The sequence below is a fragment of the Vicia villosa genome, linkage group LG2 (genome assembly GCF_029867415.1).
Source record: "Vicia villosa cultivar HV-30 ecotype Madison, WI linkage group LG2, Vvil1.0, whole genome shotgun sequence".
NCBI lineage: Eukaryota > Viridiplantae > Streptophyta > Magnoliopsida > Fabales > Fabaceae > Vicia > Vicia villosa.
Genome location: NC_081181.1, coordinates 143269098 through 143289701, shown reverse-complemented (window position 1 = coordinate 143289701; position 20604 = coordinate 143269098). Strand labels below are relative to the sequence as shown.

General features: G+C 36.6%; 1 protein-coding gene across 1 annotated transcript; it reads left to right on the top strand.

Moving 5' to 3' along the window:
* Positions 1 to 13461: 13461 nt before the first annotated feature.
* On the top strand, positions 13462 to 13959 carry LOC131650214 (uncharacterized). Its single transcript, XM_058919931.1, has one exon. It carries the CDS (start codon positions 13462 to 13464, stop codon positions 13957 to 13959), a length of 498 nt encoding a protein of 165 aa, XP_058775914.1.
* The last annotated feature ends 6645 nt before the right edge of the window (positions 13960 to 20604 follow it).

The following is a 20604-nucleotide window of genomic DNA, read 5'->3' as shown; positions in this document are numbered from 1 at the left end:
AGACGAGTACTTGCAGATAAAATGTTCATTCAAAAATGGTAATTTTAATGCAACGCTTAAAGCATATTTTGAAATCAAAATCATTGTAGGAATGATATTATTGATGTAAAGCAAATGAATCAAAGGTCCAAACACAATGGTCTCGACATTCAAAGTGATTGATAAAGCAAAAGGTATGGTAAAACAAACAATTTGCAAAGATCTTTAGGAGTCAGGTTAACGGAACCTTGTTGTAATATGCTTTCAAAATAAACCTTGCTTCAATTAGGTCTTTTGAAGGTTGTAACGTGGCTTGGTTCACGGTTTTAGAAACAAAGGATATAGGCTCAAAGTTTATTTGTACCCACCCCATTCTTCGCGATGATCTCCAATCCTACGCTCAATTAAATCAAATTATGCATCCAGGTTCCAAGAGACTTTGGAATTGCACCTATGATGATGATGGTTTAAAGACCAAGGGAATCTTAGAGATGGCAGTCACCTCTTCCTTTTGATAGTCACAACATTTTATTGTTGTTCAGGAACTTATTGACTTCTCTTTTTTTTTATATCCCTAACTTTTGCCTGAACTGTTTCTTTTTAGGATTACAGTCAGCGGGATGCCCCAGTTTTGCCTAAGTCTCCTTTGTAGGTTTTGACTTAGCGGGCTCTTTTTTGAAATATTTTTTGTATTTGAAAGATAGTGACTGCCTTGAAAATGATTAATGATAACCATCTTGGTCACTTTTGATTGAAACCCTTATTTAAAGGTGTACTTAATGATTATCTTGAATTTGAATGCACAGGTAAATTAACTGAGAACTACCCTGCCCCAGGTTAAAATCGCGGGTTTTTCGTTTAAAAAAGAAACTCCAACTTCGAAGGCTCAAAGGGGTTGACTAGGGATTAACTTCCTTATTTCTCCAGTGTTTGGGGATTGAAACAATGCCTGTACATCATCAGCATAGTTTTATTTGAAAGCACACAATTCAACAACTTGGGTATTTCGTTGTCATCATCCTCCTTCCTATCTTTGCATAAAACACAAGATTGATAGAGAAAGTAAACAAGAGATCTTTTTGTTTTTTTTTTTGAAAGATAAAGTATAAAGATAAACACAATAAATGTAAATGGATTGATTCAAATATGTAATGCTCATTTCATTAAAATTAACAATAAGGAACAAACAAAGTTCAAATGCAGTACACGAAACAAAACAAGGAAATTGCAAACATAAAGAAACAAGGCCTAGTGACTAATCAGTGATAAGGAGGAGCTGTCCTATCACGAAACACTCGGCTTTAGGAAAAGTAACTTGTCATTCTCAGTCTTCAGCCACTCTTGTCATGCTCGGGCAAAGGATTGTTGACAATGTTGGGATTGATGTCTTTGAAAGTGAGCATCTTCGTTCTAACCAACTCTTGAACTCTTTCTTTCAGAGGGAAACATCTTTCCAAATCATGGCCTGCCGCACCTTGATGAAAAGGGCAATGAAGATCAGATCTGAAACCTTCAGGGAGAGGATTTCGAGGCGGAGGCATAGTTCTTGTTGTAATCAAACCTTTATGGACCAAAGCTGGATACAACTCAATATAAGTCATTGGAATAGGATCGAAGTCAATCCTATTACGAGTCTGATTCGGGTTAGCATCCTGAGATCGAGCAGCTTGAACTTGCGGAACCTTTGTCACAGGAGCCACTGTAACTACAATTGGTTGATCATAGTCATTAGTCCTTTGACGAGGTCTTCTTCCTTCATCACTCACAGCATTTGTTTCTCCTTCCTTTTTCTTAAAGAAGTTTCCAAAAGATTTTCTTGCCCCATTAGAGGATTCAGCAGCATTGGCAACCTTGCCTTTCTTGATTCCTTCCTCTAGTCTTTGACCAATGGTCACTAAATCAGTAAAGTTGGAGGAAACGCTTCCAATCATCTTCTCCCAATAGATAGGTGAGAGAGTATCCATGAACATTCCAGTTAATTCTTTTTCAGCCAAAGGAGGTTCCACTTGAGAAGCTAACTCTCTCCAGCGTTGAGCATACTCCTTGAAAGACTCTCTTTCCTTTTGAGACATATTTTGCAATTGACGGCGATCAGGAGCCATGTCCAGATTGTACTTGTATTGCTTCATGAAAGCATCAGTCAGATCTTGGAAACAATGGATACGACCCTTCTCCAGTCCCATATACCATTTCAGGGAAGCGCCAGTTAGACTATCTTGAAAGCAGTGAATCAGCAATTTGTCGTTCTTGGTATAAGCAGCCATCTTACGGTAGTACATGGTCAAATGACTCCTTGGACAAGTGTACCCTTTGTACTTTTCAAACTCAGGAGTTTTGAACTTGGCAGGTATGACCAGGTCGGAACCAAACACATGTTCTCAGCAGCAACCCCAAAGTAATCAGCGCCTTCCATAGCTCTTAGTCTTTTCTCCAAGACTTGATATTGTTCTTTGACTTCATCAATCTCACCAGCTTCTCTTTGACTTTCACTTTGATGATCTCCAACATGGTACTCAAAGAGAGGATTTCCATAAGCGGTTTGGGCAGCAGCGTGCACGATTGGCTGAGACTCAGTCATGATTGGAGCTTGGAATATTGGTCGTGAAGGTTGACCCAACATAGCAGTAGTAGCGTGAGGCGGAGAATAGTCTGGAGGTAAACCAAACTCGGGCCAAGTAGTGGCTGGCCTTTGAACAAGAATAGGGTCTCCAACATTGTTGGCGACCTCTTGAATAGCAGTCCTTTGAGGTGGCTCTCCTCTAGCAATCAGAACTTGCAACATCTCGGTGAGCTTAGTCATTCCTGACTTCAAATCTTCAATCTCCATCCTAACTTCAAGATTGTGTTGCTCTTGGTCCGCCATTCTTCGTCTGACGTTGGCCCTAGTCTCGTACTCGTGTGGAGGAACCAGTTTGACAGTTGACAGATAACTGAATGAAAGAGACAGTTGGAATGAGGTACTTGCATGATGCAAGTGATATGCAATGTCATGCAATGTTTTGATGCAAAGCGCGATAACAAAAACAACCTATTGAGGAAGGCTCCCTAAGTTAGGACAGTTCTAAGTTCTTTACCCAAAAATCCCCTCACAAGGTTAGCTCTAAGGTTTTTGATAGTAGAGATGTCTTCATCACCATAGATGGAACGGGTTCTAAAGGTCCTTGGAGTTAGCGACGAAATCAGATTTCTGCCATGCGATGGGCGAACCATCTTATGACAAATTTCATGACTAAGTCTCCTCCAAGTGGGGTTTTCGTATTAGCCATTCAAGGTGTTCACCTTGGGGACTAGCACTACACAACCACCTCCTAACTTATGTTTTTCTCTTGTTTTTCAAAGCTCGGGTTGAGAGCTTCTCTCAAGTATCATTCCCATACCCACAAATGAGTATATACAGAAATAAAAATAAAAGCGGTAAAACAGGAGTAAAGAAACATAAATAACACAAGAATAAATATAAAGAACATAAGCATAAAGAACACATGAATAAACAAACAAAATAAAACACTCAAACATAAAACAAACTAAACTAGGGTTGACTCTCTTAGGATATCCCCAGCAGAGTCGCCACTTTCTGTAGCGGTAAAAATTTGACTCGACGCGTTTTCACGCATTCGAAGTACAACAGAGTCGCCACCGAACTTTATTTATTCCAATAAGGAAAGGGAAAATATCGATAAAACCCACAAAGAGAAAAGAAGTGGATAAGATGGTCATTCGCAACCAAATTAGGGTTCGGGAGTCGGTTAAGCAAGGGGAAGGTATTAGCACCCCTCACCTCCATCGTACTCGATGGGACCCGTTTAGTTAGTTTCGTGTTTGAGTGTTTAGTGTAATGTTTGTGTTCTTTAGCTTATTAATCGAGAAAAGATGAAAGAAATGTTTTTTAGGGGGTTTTATTATTATGAAGAAAAGAAAAGATTTTTTATTATTATGCTCGCCAAGACGTTTGTATCTTGTGCCTACGTATTCCCTAGTGCAATGGGAAAGTCAGAGCAATCGTAGTTCGGGCTAGGAACCACGAAATGTTTTGTTGGTTGATTTTAGCGAGAGGTACTCGATCGCTTTCAAATGGAAATACTATACGCACATGGATATGAGATCACAACAAGAATGGATGACTAAATCAAGATAAGACATGATTTTGGCCATCATCGCATTCGAGTGGAAGATATTCGATCTTCACATGTGGAAGTATGTTCGTATTGAAGATTGATTAAGTGTCTCGTTTATGAAAGGAGTTTTAAAATGAAAAGCCATAAGGCAAAAGGTTGGAATGAAATTTGAAGTTGTTTTGTTTACGGACGTTTAGCAAAGGATTGAGCATAGGTGTTCACCTAGCGCGTCTTTACCCAAGGTATTGAACAGGAGCGAGCCCCATTGTCACTTGTTGTCCTTATTCAAAAGATCAAGGTATTCAAGAGGTGTGCACTTCTTGTCACAAGATCTTTCGGTTTGATTATGGTATTTTGATTCGAGAGATCAAGGTATTCAAGAGGTGTGCACTTCTTGTCACAAGATCTTTCGGTTTGATTATGGTATTTTGATTCGAGAGATCAAGGTATTCAAGAGGTGTGCACTTCTTGTCACAAGATCTTTCGGTTTGATTAATGTGTTTTGATTCAAAGGATCAAGGTATTCAAGAGGTGTTCACTTCTTGTCACAGGATCGCTTTGATTAATTAATGGATTTTGATTCAAAAGATCAAGGTATTCAAGAGGTGTGCACTTCTTGTCACAAGATCTTTCGGTTCGATTATTAAGTTTTGATTCAAAAGATCAAGGTATTCAAGAGGTGTTCACCCCTTGTCACAAGATCTTTCGATTTGATTAATGAAAGGTTAAAAAATGTTAATCCAAAAGAATCGGGGTATTCAAGAAGTGTACACTTCTTGTCACTCGATCTTTCGATTTAAGAAAAAGGTTTTTGAAAAGAAAACTCGACTTTGGATCGAGAAATTTATTGTAACGACTTGGCGTTGGACCAAGGTTTATTGATTTTTTTTTAGATTGAGATTAATTTAATATTTTTTGGGATTTTTAATGATAAGAAAATAAAAAAAAAATCTAATTAAAAGATATGTTTTTTTTTTATATAAGAAGTAAAATCTAAACTAAAAAACATATTTTTGTATTTTTGTTTATAACAATAAAGCAGTAGTTAAACAATAATTAAAATAAAACTAAAACAATTAAATAAAACCATAAAAACAAGAGCTAAAATGTAAACATGGGGGGCGCATGGAAATAAAAGCGTTGGGCTACTGATTCAGAAGGCCCAATAGAAATCTGAAGAATAAACATAAGGAAATGGGCATGGATCTGTGGAATGGGGTGCTAAAGGCAATCCGAGTTTGGGCCTTGTCTATTATCATCTAAGCCCAGACTACAATGAAGAGAAAAGAACAAAACCCTAAGACTAAGATAAAAACGGCCGCCTCATCTCTCTCAAATCTCTTTCATCTCACCTTCTGTTCTTCATCTTTCATTCATGTTCATGGTTCTTCTGGAAACAATTACAGCAACAAATCCAATGCCTCTCGTCTCCCTCGATCTCTCATCTCTAACGGCTCTTGCTCTCTCTCGCGATTGTCTCTCGTCTCGAACAGACAAGCAACAATAACAAAAACGTAACTCTCTTCCTCACCAGATCTCAGCTCGCGGTTTCTCGTCCTCTCATTTCTCTCGCTACACAAACGAAACCAAAGCCCTCTCGTTTTCGGATTCAAACATTAAGTAAGAACAAACAATAGATACCCTAACATCACAAACCTAGCCCCAATTTATCATGTTCAGAGATTACAAGCAATTGCAGGAAACTACAAAAATTAAATGAAAACGCGAATCGAATAAAAACCTTCGGTATGTATCTCTGTGCTCTTCAAGACTTCTTCTTCGAACTTCTTCTTCTCTGATTTGTGCGTGTTCCTGTTCTGCTGCGATTTTGGCTCAGTTGTTATTGTTGTTTTCTGTGCGTGTAGTTGGTACTTTGAAACGTGAGGTTGAGTGAAGTGTGAGGTTAGCAGAGTTTTTCTGAGAGGTGAATTGTTATGAGTTTGAATGAGTTTTGCGGTGAGTTTTTTGTTGGTATGAAGGTGGGTGGTTTTGAGGGGTGAACTTGGAGGAAGAGCAATTTGTGACTTCTGCCGAGTTTTTTCGTTCTTTTTTCCTCTGTTTTTCGGTTTTCTCCCCCGTTTCTGGCCCTCCCTTTGCTTGTGTTGAGTATCTGTTTATATAGGCTGAGATTAGGGTTTTGGATGAAAATTGGGGGGAAAATTTGGTGTGAATTTTGAACTTTTGTGGTAATCTGTTTTTTATGCTTTGTGTTATGCAGATTGTGGATGGTTATTTTGGTGAAGAATTTGGCTGTTCTATGCAGGTTTTTGGACAGAGTTTTGGAGTGTTCTGTTTGGCATGGCTTTTGGATCTTTTGTGTGTAGCAGCATGACAAGGACACGTTATGCAGAAAACTTGGACTGTGGTGTTTGGATAGAAGCATGACATATAATAATAATAATAAGAAGAATAATAATAACACTAATAAGAATAACACTAATAATAATAATGAAAATAATAATAAACAAAAAATAATAATAATAACTAAATAATAATAAAAGATGTTAATACTAAAATAAAAAAAAGAGTTAATAGTAAAAATAAAAACTACTCTAAAAATAAAAAAAATAAAAGAAGAAATAATAATATTGGGACTCAAAATTAATCTAAACTATCTAACATTAATCTAAATTAAATCTAAAAATAAAAACTAGAAAATAAGATGATATTAAAAAACTAAAATAATTCTAAACTATCTAAAGCCATTTTTGTTGACTTTTTTAAAAAAGTCAAATTTTTCCAAGATACGCAAAAAATGCGACGATTGAACTATGAATGCACATGAAATATGAATGCGATAATATCAAAAATGAATGAAAAACGGTAAGTCAAAAATTGGGGTGCGACAAGTATGCATCGACCCACACCATGCATGCGTCAATGCATCGCGCGTTTCACCAATTTTTTTTCTTATTAGCTTGATGCAGACCTTATTTCATCCCCATTTTCCCCATCCACTCTCTCTCTCTCTCTCTCTAAAAGTGCTCCTTACTTTGTCAAACACCCTTAACCGTAGTCTCACCCAACTCCATCAATTATCACCTCCTCATCATAATTTTTGGCAAGCAATTTCCTTTTTGTGGGTTTATTAGTAATCTATACAGTTAAGCATCTAATATTTCTCAAACTCAAAGGGTTTTCCTTGACACATTTCACCAAACACCTTGTGTGCAACTCTTTGAATGTCGTCTACTTCACGAACAAGGGGTAAGAGGTCGGCTAGGAGTATTGCATCTGCTCCGGTAAGTGTATTCTCACTACTTTTTCCTGATACTGTTGTGAATTTTGATAAGAATTTTCGTATGAGGGTTGTTGTGGCACAACACATGTATTTCCCTTTGGTAGCAAATATATTGCACATTCCCAAAATTGTTGATGTCATGAATTATCAAAGGATTAACGGTTTTCTAGAATGTAATAACAACTGTAATGAGGATATGGTTAGAATGTTCTACGCGAGATTGAGAGGGAAATTCAAGGGCTATGAATTCGAATTTAGTATGGGAAATAAGGTTTATATAATGGATAACAAGATGTGGGAGGATATTTTTAATATAAATACTCGTGATCCTACTACTATAGATATATCTGGTAATAAGATGGTTCCGGGTTATGATTTCACCACTGCTCTGAATGATATGCTGAAGGCTCCTTACCCTGAAGAAGCTATTGAAAATGGTCTTTTTCTTGGACAGTTACGACTGGTTTTCTGAAAAGGGATGATCGCATCCTACAATTGATTGTTGCACACATACTACGTCCTAAGAAATGAGGATATTCAAGACGTCATCAAGCTGAGGTTCAATTGGTATGGGCTCTGAAAAATAAAATCAAAATTAATTGGCCATACTATTTTATGAGCATGATGTTTTATCTAAAGGAATGTCGGAAAGGATCCGCCTTATGCTATGGATCATTGATTTAATGCATTTTGGACTGTTGTGATATTACCATGGCAAACATTCCATATATATCACCTAGTTTTGTTTAAGAATTCTATCAAACCACCATGAAAATGATGGGATATACATGGGATGTGAAGAAAAATGTGTATTTCCTTTTTCCTAAGGGATCAATCAAGAAGTAGTACAATTATGATGATTCGAATGATGAAGGAGTCCCAATCAATAGTGAGAAGGAAATTCAGAACATGGATATGGATATTATGGGTGATGAAAATATTAACGCTTATGGCCATGAAAATGAAGATGACTACACTAATCCTTGGGTGCAAGCTGCTCGTGCTCAAGAAGAGGCACACGCTCAACAAAATGCAAATGAGCCATAATGGGGTACATGAATTCAACCGGATGGGTATGACCAAGGTAACTCTTCATATGTGCCTTTTTCATCTTAATATAATACTGGTGATCAATCTGTGGTCATTGCTATGCTTGAAAACATGCAACTTGTTCAGCAACAGAGGTATGATGCTCAATAACTTTAACTTCAACATCTTCAATCTCAGATTTAGGAACATAGGAATGATTTGGACGCCTTTGCCACTACCTTCACTACAAGGCAAAATCGTCTTACGGATACTTCAACTAATCTCCATAATGCTCTTTGTCAAAGCTTTAACACTCTTAATATGAGTGTTCTTGGGTTGCTTGAACAAGTGGAGGAGGATCATCGAGGTTCTAGAGGATGAGGAAGAGGTCACTATAGAGGGGGAAGACAATAGTTGATTATGTTAAGAGAGTGTGCCTCTCATCTCTTACATAATCTCATTTCGTTTCTTTTCTTCGCACCTCATCTCACATTTTATCACTTGCATGCATATCTTCCTTCATGATGTTTATTATGTAATTTCTGAACATGCAAAAACACTACGTATTTCAATATTGTCTGAATTATTGTTTAAGTTATTAACATGTTTGATATTAACTTCTACTTTTCATAATTTTAAGCAGATATTTGTTATTTCTTTGTAAAATGCATCTAAGTATTTGTATGTGTGTGTTTCATACTGCTGCTTTAGATATATGTATATGTCCCTTCTCGTGTTTCCTTTTGATGTTGTCAAAGGGAGAGTGAAGGCGCACAAACAATGTCTCAAAATGATGCAGCAACTAAAGGGGAAATCAACAACAACAAGGATGCAACAAGTAAGGGGGAGAAGTGGAATACGCTTTGTACTCTGATAATATTTGCCATCATCAAAAAGGGGGAGTATGTAAGTGCATGCATACCTCATAAATGTATTTTGAATGATGTCAAATATTATCCATCGGTCAATCTTGCACAAGTCCATTGAGGAAGCTACAAAGTCACTAGAAAGATTTATGGTCAGCTTAGGTCGACTCACAGACATGCCAGGTCGACTCATGAAGACAAGAAAAACAAGATAGCCTTTATGCCAATTTTAGGTTGACTCATAGATTCACCAGGTCGACCTATACTGCATAAATATCACACTAGAACTCCTTGCCTGAATTTGGTCGACTCACAAGCTCCGCCAGGTCGACCTATAATGCAAAAATGTCAAGTTGGAAATTTTTTTTAAAGTTAGGTCGACGCACTCCAAGGCTAGTTCTACCTATACTGAACCACTCTCGAAGCTGCGATTTCCTGCATGATTCTGGTCAACGTATGTAGACTAGGAGGTCGACGCGTCGCTTGAAAAGAATTTAATTTTTGGGCATCTAATTCTTGTTTCAGCTCACCAATACAAACATTCACATATATACTCCTATGCACACCATTATGAAATAACTTTGCAACCTAAAAGATACACAAGTCTTCTCATCTTCATTCTTCTTCTTGCTCACAACACAATTACACATAATCATTTTTTTATTGCTGGTACATAATCAAGTTTGATAACGTCAATGGATAGGAATTGAAGATTACTTTGGGTAAAGATTGTGGTGGTTTCATTGAATAAATTCTGTAGGGTTTTTCCTCAAAGATCAAGGTGATTTAGGGGTTTTTAGACAAGAAGCTTTGGTGAAGATTCAGCCAAGTGAAGGTCTTAAAGATCACGTGTTCAGTCAAGTGAGTCACGGTAGACGGAGGATCAAGGAAAGCTCTTGGGTTGACTTGATCTTGCTTAAGATCAAGGGGAGAGAAGATAAAGAATCAACATTAAACTGATTTTGTTTGTTTAGTGCTTTAACTTCTCTTATAATAAAAATTTGCAAATAAATAAAAACTATCTTAATTCCCGTTTGAAATTGGGGGCAGACGTAGTCGTAGCAAGGACGAACTGCCTAAACAAATCCTTGTGTTCTTCTTTCCCTACTTCTTTATTATTTGCTATTGATTTTGGTTCACAATTGTTAATTAGAAAATTAGTCTAAGTGTTAAATTGTGATACAAAACTGTTTTTGTTTAGAGAATTGTAATTGTCAAATTGCAATTGGATTTCACAATCAACCACACTTAGATTACATTAACTTGTTAACTATTTCACGCCAAATGTTTGTTAATTTGTCTGTGCAACAAATTGTTTGCATAACACGCGTTCGATAAATTGTCTCAAAAAATTTATTGATCTTATTCTCATTGGAATTAGGTGATTAAGTGTATCCATTCAAACAAATAAGTTTTTGAAAAACATATCCGATCCTACCAATAGCGGTTCGGAATAGAAGAAAGTCGATTCCGAGACGCTTCCATTAGTCAAAAGTTTTTAAAATCACTTTGAAATATTTGTTGATCTATTCACCCCCTCTAGCTCATTAGCATATCATCTAACATAGTTTGCTTTTTCACAAATATCCATTACAAGCTAACTTAGGGTACAAGCTAACTTAAATAATTGGATATTACAAACAGGCTCAATTCAAAATACTAACAACCCTAGCATTTCGATACCCACATACTAGAACATACTTCGACTACAATATGTAGGTCTTTGATAGTAGCATGTGAATAAGCTTTGTCCTCGTGCATATTCTCTATCGAACAAGAAGCTACCCTTCGACATAATAGAGTTCGATCCAATTCTCACGGGATGAAAAACAAAATACCTCGAACTAGTTGCCTCAAGATTGGACAATCACAAAGGATCATCAGTTGGATCAAATTCAGAGAGATATAAAAAAAGGTGTAAGTACTAAATCTCTGGTTAACAATTTTTGTAAATACTTTACTTTCACTTCTCAGATTGAACCTAAATCAATATTTGATGCCTTACTTGACGAAGGATGGTTACCTGTTATGCAAGAAGAACTTATCTGCTCTGGTGTGAAAAACCATATTCTATGGAGTTTGTCCTCAGAGGTGAGGGAAGCTTAGGGAAAGCATGATTTTGTGACTAACTTTGGGGATTTGGAAGCAGTGAGCTAGGCACTTTGTTCCAAGAGAGTGTCTGGCTTATCCCTCTTGCGGGAGCCCCTTTTTAAGTCTTATCAGTGATGGATTAGATCATGGATCATCTGAGGTTTTGAGGCCTATTTATAGTATAGGCCTTAACCCATATTGAATAGTCATGATTTAATGACTATGTAACCGTCCATTAATCATCTTTAACGCTTGTAACCGCCCATAATGGCTTGTAACTACCCATAATGGCTTGTAACATCCCGACTTCCGGTTAAGTACCCGATTTCTACATACATGCAATTTATCGGTCGACTTAGATGTTTACCGAGTAGGGCATAGTACTCGTCCAAATGCGCATTATACGCTATAGGTCGCATCTTTATAAATACCCTGAGTATGAAACATTATCCAATTTAAATGTAACGACGTTTGGGACCTTGTTCCACTTCCAGTTGATAAAACCATCATTAATACTAGACGAATATTTAAAAATAATATGAATGAAAATGACGTAATTAGTAGAAATAAAATAAGATTAGTGGCAAAAGAATATAATCAAGCTACTACGAAGAGACGTATACTCCTATATTTTCACAGCGTGTTATAGAAATGCATATAATGCATTAAAAAATTCTCTTTGTTATGATTTTTATGTTAGCGGATATCCATCATTCTCCTAGTTTGTCATCTTCCTATTCCATACTTAATATGTGTAATTTTCTATCTCCCTTGAATCCTATAAATAGAGACCCACATTGCAATGTAAAGCGCGCTTGAAAGAATATAGTATAATATTGCTCTCTTTCTTCTCTACCTCTCTTTGATCTCTATATAGTTTTATTTAGTTTATAACACGTTATCAGCACGAAACTCTCATGTATGATTTTGAGGAGATCATTTTTTTTATATTTATGATATTCAGTAAATATAATCTTATTAGAACATTTAAAATTCTGCAATATTATTGTAAGTTTATTGTTCAATGATTTTATTGTAATTTTATGTTTAAGATTATGCAACTTTATTATAACTTTATTTGTCATAAAATTGATGTATGTTTAAGAACAATATAAAAAAATCTCAGGTAGCAACTCAAAGTAAGATGGGTTGATGTTGTTAAGGTTATGGATAACATGTGTTGCTTTACAATGATTCCAATAGTGATGGATAGTGCACAAATAAATTTGATTGTTTCAAAGGATGAAATGAATTTTTACATCCCAGAAGCAAAGTATCCCTGAAGGATAGCGAAATAATATTGTATAGTTCTTGAAGAACTCGTAACGCTGTAGTTACTATTTTCGTTTAAGATGGACCATAATTTGTTTGTTTCTTCTAAGGAAGGTAGTTGGGAAAATGTAAGATGTATTTTGTTACTAAATTGATATTTCTTTAATAGATAATTTTAAGACTAATCTGACAATCTAGTTTACTATTGTGTTATTTCTAATTATTGGAATTTACAAAAGTGTTATTTTACATATTAATATTGTCTTTGTGATAATTATATCATTATAATAATCTTTTTATTTTTATGATAGAAGTATTAAGTATGTCAAATCTTACTAAATTGGATTTCGGGGCTCTTGATATTTCTCGAAAGAACTATTTGACATGAGCTCTAGACGCCAAAATTCATTTAAGCACGGAAGGTCACGCTGACATTATTTAAGAAGGAAATAAATCATCTGATCAACAAAAGGCAAAAGCTATGATATTCCTTCGTCGTCACCTTCACGAGGATCTTAAAAATGAATATCTTATCGTAACTGACCCACATGTCTTGTGGAAAAATTTGAAAGATAGATATGATCATCAAAAAACGGTTATCGTACCAAAAGCTCGATATGAGTGGATGCATTTACGTTTGCAAACTTTTAAAAGGTTAAGTGATTATTATTTTGCAATGTTTAGAATAAATTCTAAGTTGATATTATGTGGAGAAAAAGTAACTGACGAAGATATGTTAGAAAAAACATTTTGCACTTTTCATGCATCCAATGTGCTTCTGCAGCAGCAGTATCGAGAAAAGGGATTTAATTAATATTCTAACCTAATATCTTGTCTTCTTGTGGCTGACCAAAATAATGAACTATTGATGAAAAATCACGAGGTCCGTCCCACTGGTACAACTCCATTCCCAGAAGTAAATGTGGCAAGGCACGACCACTATAGAAAAAATCATGGTCACGGTCGTGCATGCGCACTTGGTCGTGGTCGTAATTATGCTCATGGTCTTGGTTTTGATCGTGGTCGCAATGGGAATCATAAAAACACATATTTCCACCCTAAGTGGAAAAATATTGAAAAGAATGAAAAAGAGGGTCAGAGTAGCAAAACAAATGAAAATACTTGCTATTGTTGTGGAGGAAAAGGTCATTTGGATCGCACTTATCGTACTCCAAAACACCTTATTGATCTTTTTCAAAAATCATTGAAAAATAAAAAGGAAAGGATTGAGACTCATTTTGCTAATGAAGATGATGATCTAGATTACGGTAATATGGATGTTACTCATTTAGATATTGGTGACTTCTTTGGTGATCTAGATGGAAAAATTGATCACCTTATTGAAGATGGAAGTGTCAAAAAATAAAATTTATGGAAATTTTATGGATGTTTTGAATTTTGTTTTCTAATAATAATATAGTGTGTTTTCTACTTGTTTGTTTACATAATTTACTATTTAAATAACTTGTATTTTTTTATGTGCGCTTATAACTTATGGTTAAAAATTAGTATTGTTCTTAGAATGAATATGGACACTAGCACCAGTAATGAAGATATGTGTCTTCCTGACAGTGCAACAACCCACACAATTCTCAAGAATAAAAGATATTTATCTAATTTAGTGAATCGAAAGACTGATGTCAGTACTATATCTGACACCTAAAAAATAATCGAAGTCTCCGGAAGAGCCAATATGTTATTACATAGAGGAACAATATTGCATATTGATAATGCATTATATTCACCCAAGTCTCATAGAAATTTATTGAGTTTCAAAGATATCCGTCTAAATGGATACCATATTAAAACAGGAGATGATGGAGGAATTGAATATCTCTGTATTACAAAGTATAATTCGGACACAAAATGTGTAATGGAAAAGCTACCGGATTTATCCTATGGCTTGTACTACATTTATATTAGTACAACTGAAGCACATACAACTGTAAATCAAAACTTTACAAATAATGATAAATTTCTAATTTGGCATGACCGGTTGGGCCATCCCGGTAATATAATGATGCAAAAAATAATTGAAAATTCATGCAGTCATAAATTAATGAGTAGAGAAATTATTCAATCAAATAAGTTCTCACGCAGCTCTTGCTCACAGGGGAAGTTGATAATTCGGCCATCACCAACAAAAACTGGAAATGATTCTATCAGTTTTTTAGAGCATATACATGGTGATATTTGTGGGCCAATAAACCCATAATGTGGACCATTTAGATATTTTATGGTTTTAATTGATGCATCAACGAGATGGTCACATGTTTGTTTGTTGTCAACTCGCAACCAGGCGTTTGCGAGATTGCTAGCTCAACTGATTCGAATAAGAGCTCATTTCCCCGATTATCCTGTCAAGAAAACTCGTCTTGATAATGCTGCAAAATTTTCATCTCAACCATTTAATGAGTATTGTATGTCTATTGGAATTGACATTGAACATTCAGTAACACATGTTCATACACAATGGACTTGCAGAATCATTTATTAAAAGAATAAAATTAACTGCAAGACCACTGATTATGAGATGCAAACTCCCAATTTCTGCTTGGTGACATGCAATTTTGCATGTTGCAACATTGATTTGCATCAGGACAACAAGTTACCACACTTTTTCCCCTTTATAATTAGTTTTGGTAAAGAAACTAATATTTCCCATCTAAGAATTTTTGGATGTGCGGTGTATGTTCCAATTTCTCTACCACAGCGCAATAAGATGGGTCCTCAAAGGAGGATAAGAATATATGTTGGATATGAATCTCCATCTATTGTAAAGTACCTTGAACTAACAATAGGAGATTTATTCACTGCTCATTTTGCTGATTGTCATTTTAATGAATCAAATTTTCCAGCATTAGAGGGAGAGAATAAGAAAATGGAAAAAGAGATCAGTTGGAATGAATTATCATTATCTCATCTTGGTCCCTTGAACAAAACAATGTGAACTAGAAGTTCAAAAGATAATTCAGCTGCAAAACTTAGCAAATCAATTACCAAATGCATTCACTGATCTAAAAGGTGTGACTAAATCATATATACCAGCTGTAAATGCTCCAATAAAAATTGATATCCCTGTTGGACAATCAAATGAGTCTTAACCACGCCTAAAGCGTGGGAGACCATTCGATTCCAAAGATAAAAATCCTCGAACAAGAAAGGGAGCTAAGAATAAAGATGACCCAAGTGAGGATATAGAAAATCCTTCAGACATAATAAACATTTAATCTCTAGAAGAGATTGATCAGGTACCTGCAACTCATGAAAATAAAGAGATCTCGATAATTTATGTCCAAAATGGAATACAATGGAACCAAAATGAAGTTGACATTGATGATGTTTTTGAATACAATATAGCGCTAAATGAGATAAATGAAAGAGGATCAAGAACCAACGTCTATCAAAATTTGTAGACAAAGTGAGGACTGGCCAAAATGGAAAGATGCAATTGAAGCAGAATTAAACTCACTCTACAAAAGACAAGTTTTTGGACCTGCATGTAGTCCAAACACCCGAAGGTGTGAAGCCAGTTGGATACATATGGGATTTCGTACAAAAACGAAATGAAAAAGATGAAATTGTGAGATACAAAGCTCGACTAGTCGTTCAAGGATTTTCCCAAAGACGTGGAATTGATTTTGATGAGACATATTCACCTGTAATGGATGCAAGCACTTTTCGATATCTAATAAGCCTAGTAGCACATGAAGGGCTTAATTTCCACATGATGGATGTTATAACAACTTATTTGTATGGTTCACTTGATAGTGAAATTTACATGAAACCCCCTGAAGGGTTCAATATACCAGATGCACATAACTTTGAATCTCTAGAATGCTACTCCATAAGATTGAACAAGTCTCTCTATGGGCTAAAACAATTTGGACGAATGAGGTATAATCGTCTTAGTGAATATTTGCTTAGAGAATGATATACAAATAACTCTATTTGTCCTTGTATTTTCATAAAAAGATTAGAAAAGGAATTTGCAATAATAGCTCTCTATGTGGATGACATAAATATTATTGGAACTCCTGAAGAGCTCCCAAAAACTATGAATTGTTTAAAGAAAGAGTTTGAGATGAAGGACCTAGGAAAGACAAAATTATGTCTAGGTTTGCAAATTGAACCTTTGGACAAAGGAATATTTGTACATCAAGAAGGCTATATAGAAAAAGTGTTCAAACGCTTCTATATGGACAAATGTCACCCGTTGTCTACTCCAATGGTTGTTAGATCATGAGATATGGGGAAAGATCCTTCCAGACCTCGAGAAAAGGATGAAGAATTGCTTAGTCTTGAAGTACCATATCTTAGTGCAATTGGAGCACTAATGTACCTTGCTAATTATACATGTCCTGATATATCATTTGCTGTAAATCTATTAGCAAGATACAATTCTTCACCTACGCGAAGGCATTGGAACAGAGTAAAACATATACTTCGTTACCTTGGAGGTATAATAGACATGAGTTTGTTTTATACAAAAGTATCCAATTTCGAATTAACTGGTTATGCAGATGCAGGTTACTTGTCAGATCCCACAATGGTAGATCACAAATAGGTTATCTTTTACATGTGGGGGTACATTATAACACCCTGGATTTCCGCTTACCCCGCAGGGCTTCCGGCCTACCAAGCATGTCACCAGCTTAATCAATAATCCCCCCTAGGTCCGCTTATCGGCTGCCCAGTGTTGCACCCCAAAATTTGCCCTCTTTATTGGAGCTATAAGTTAATGATGACGTTTATTTCGTCATCCAAAAATGGAAGAAAAATAATAAAGAGTTTTCATGGGTTTAGGAGGGTAAAGTGTGAAAGAGTGGTTTAAACGGTGAAAGTACGAGAAAATTCATAAATACTATTTGAAAGGTGATACGAGTTAAGTTCCCTCGTTGTCCCCATTGTTTCGACAAGATCTACAACTTTCGTGTTCGGCTCGGGAGCCAATTCTTTGAGGAAGGCTTTCAAATTGGCAAATTACTTGAGGTTTCATAGTGAAAAATAGTGCTGAATGTAAGGTCTTGCGCCTCGGAAAATTCATATCTCCTAATCCGCTCGCCGGATTCGCTTGAAAATTTAACTGGAGCTCCGTGGCATCATTACCAAGATTTCATATGTTCGGACCGAAGGCCAAATATGCATAGAAAATTCTCAGAATTTTAAGGATCGTCGCGTTGTTTCGGTAAAAAGTGTGTTTTCGGGTATGTCGCGCCGAGTTCGAAAATTCATAACTTCTTCGATTTTTATCGTATGAAGTCCATTCCGGCGGCATTCTCTCAGAAATTTCGTTAGCTTCGATTCTTCGTCACACATGCCTGTTCAGATTCTGAGCCGAAGATAGGTTTTTATCGAGTTCTTTGAGCGGTACTCACAAAATTTCGCACAGTCGCGCCAGATGAATCAACGTTTCTCGTCATTCAAACAAGCGTATTTTCTTCATCGCTTATCGGATTAAGGTGATTCTCGCGGCGACGGATCACAAATTTGGTCATCTTCTTAATGGCATCGGTTTCGTTCCGGAATTCAGAGTCGAACCGAGTTTCCTTAAAAAACGAGCCAAAATGAGACGCACCGAGGGCAATTTGGACATTTCGCGTTGACAATATATAAACATTTTGCTCTTCACAAATCAGAGAGAACTCTCATAATTTTCAATTCACCAAAAGATCAAAAACACTTTCTCTCAATTCTCTCTCAATTCTCTTGGATCAAAACCACAAATCACATAGAACTTTCATCAATATTCATCAATTTTCTTCAAGAATCAAGAACAACATGGATTGAAGATCAAGATTTCAAGTTCGAATCTCTCCTTCCTCTTTTTGATCTTGCGCGCCACTCTCTCTCCCTTCGGATTTTGTTTTCGAGTTCGTGTCGCGTTCGTGTCGTGTTCGCGTTCGTATCGAGTTCGCACTTCGGTTAGATCTTCATCCGGTAAGCTTCGAATCTTGAATTAAGTGCTTAATTGTTGATCATTATGTGAATTGAAATATAGATCCATATTTTTTTGTTGATTAATGTTGATTGATGATGATTGTTCGGTGAATTTGTATGTTGTTGATCGAATTGGTAGTGTTTATGTGAATTTTGGTCGGATCTAATTTTGTTGCATGTGATTAATGATCATTGTTGATGAATTGTGACATTCGCGCTTCGGATGCGTAATTCTGTTGATGATTGTGTGTGCTTAATTGTTAAAATTCATATAGATGACTTGTGTCGCACTTAAGGTGTTTGTACAAATGCATGTGATAACTTTTTGCTTGATAATTTGCCTTGCTTGATGCTATATGTTGTGTAGCTTGATCACTATCGCATGTGCAAATACTTGTTGCCTTTGTTGCATTCATGTAATTGTTGGTGATGATATTTGAATTGTGGTTTAGCTTGACGCGTCGCACTTTGCTCGATTTGTTGTTATTCGGCCTAATTGACTTGTGGATTCATGACTATCCTTCGCCAAGATGCTTTGTGCCTAATCGTTGAGAGCGATACATTTTTGGCTTGTGCTTAATCATTGAAATCGATATATGTGTGGTTTTGTTGCTTTGGTGCTTAAGGATTGTTCACTTATTGCTAATAGCATGCCTCACATTAATATTTGGTTTACATATCCTCATATGCCATTGATTGTTACCGTGATATCGTGCTTTGTTTCCATGGGTGTTTCATTGTGTTTTGAATGTGTCTTGATGACTTTTCATGATGCTTACAAGTTGGCATTGTTTCAAGTTGAGTGGAATTGGTTCCCAAACATAAAAAATAGCAAAAAGTGATTTTCAAACAGTGGAACCCGGTTCCTAGCTTTGGGGAACCGGTTCCCATCCATCAGAGGCCAAAACGGGAGGCAGAATGCCCTGGAACCCGGGTTCCCAAATGGGGGAACCGGTTCCCCTGTGTGTTTTTTTCCTCTAACTTCAATCTTTCGTATCTTTTTGCTCGTAACTCCGATTTGCGCGTTTTTTATATCGTTGGAAAGCTTGTGAAACGTGCTATCTCATGAGATGATTGATATTGATTGATTGTAGGTTATTCATGTTTGGTTTTCCCCTTTACATTTGTTGTCCACTTTATGTGTGCGTTAATTGTTCATTTTATCTTAGCTTATAATGCAATAACGCAATTCCGATTGCGATGTTTGTTATCTCTAACTTGTGTGCTAGTGTGCAAGGCTTTTGGACGGTCACCGATCGATTCTTATTACTTGAGTGTTCCGCTTTATTTGCGGGACACGTTTCCATCCACTCGTATCGTGTTCTCATCTTGGAGACACGTTCCTATTACTTTATACTTGCTTGTTTGGTTTGCTTGTTCCTCTTGCAGGTGTATTGTGACTATGCTCGACGCGCATGTCGACCTTTGTGTGCTTTCATGGCTAATCGGTGTGCTGACTATTTGCTTTTGCTTTGCTAGTTCGCTCGCGGGATTCTAGTTTACTCGCTCTCTTCGCTTTAGTTTACGGATCATCATCTGTTTGGTATTGATTCCGTTTCATTTTATTTCTCTCGCACTTTATCGCTTTCTCGCATCATCCTTTAACATGAGAAGTAGGACCTAGACATGCATCTGGCCAAGCCCTCGAAAGAGGCTCTGTTTTTGTTGGTGTGTTTATATTTGTGCTTTGCGGCAGGGAGTCACGGTGTAATAAGTCCTATATGGCACTCCGTTAAGTCCTCATGGAAGGCATGCGGTCAAGGGTTCGTAATCAACCCCCGCCTAGTCTCATCGAGTCTGTTTGGTATGCGCACGCCTCGCGTTGCTCGCTTCCGAACATGCAAAAGATCTTGTTATCGAGTATGTCATGAAAAGGGTTCATGCAATCGGACCCCCGTCTTTCCTATAGCTCGCGTCGCTCGACGTTGATGCTCGGTGTACGCACGCACCGTTTTCCTTTACGATCCGTGACGGCTTGGTTGCTGAGAAGGGTCCGCCTTCTTGTCTATGGCCCGATCATTTTCGCGAGGTCTAATGCTTGGTTGACTTGGGTTGAGCTGCTCCCCTTGGC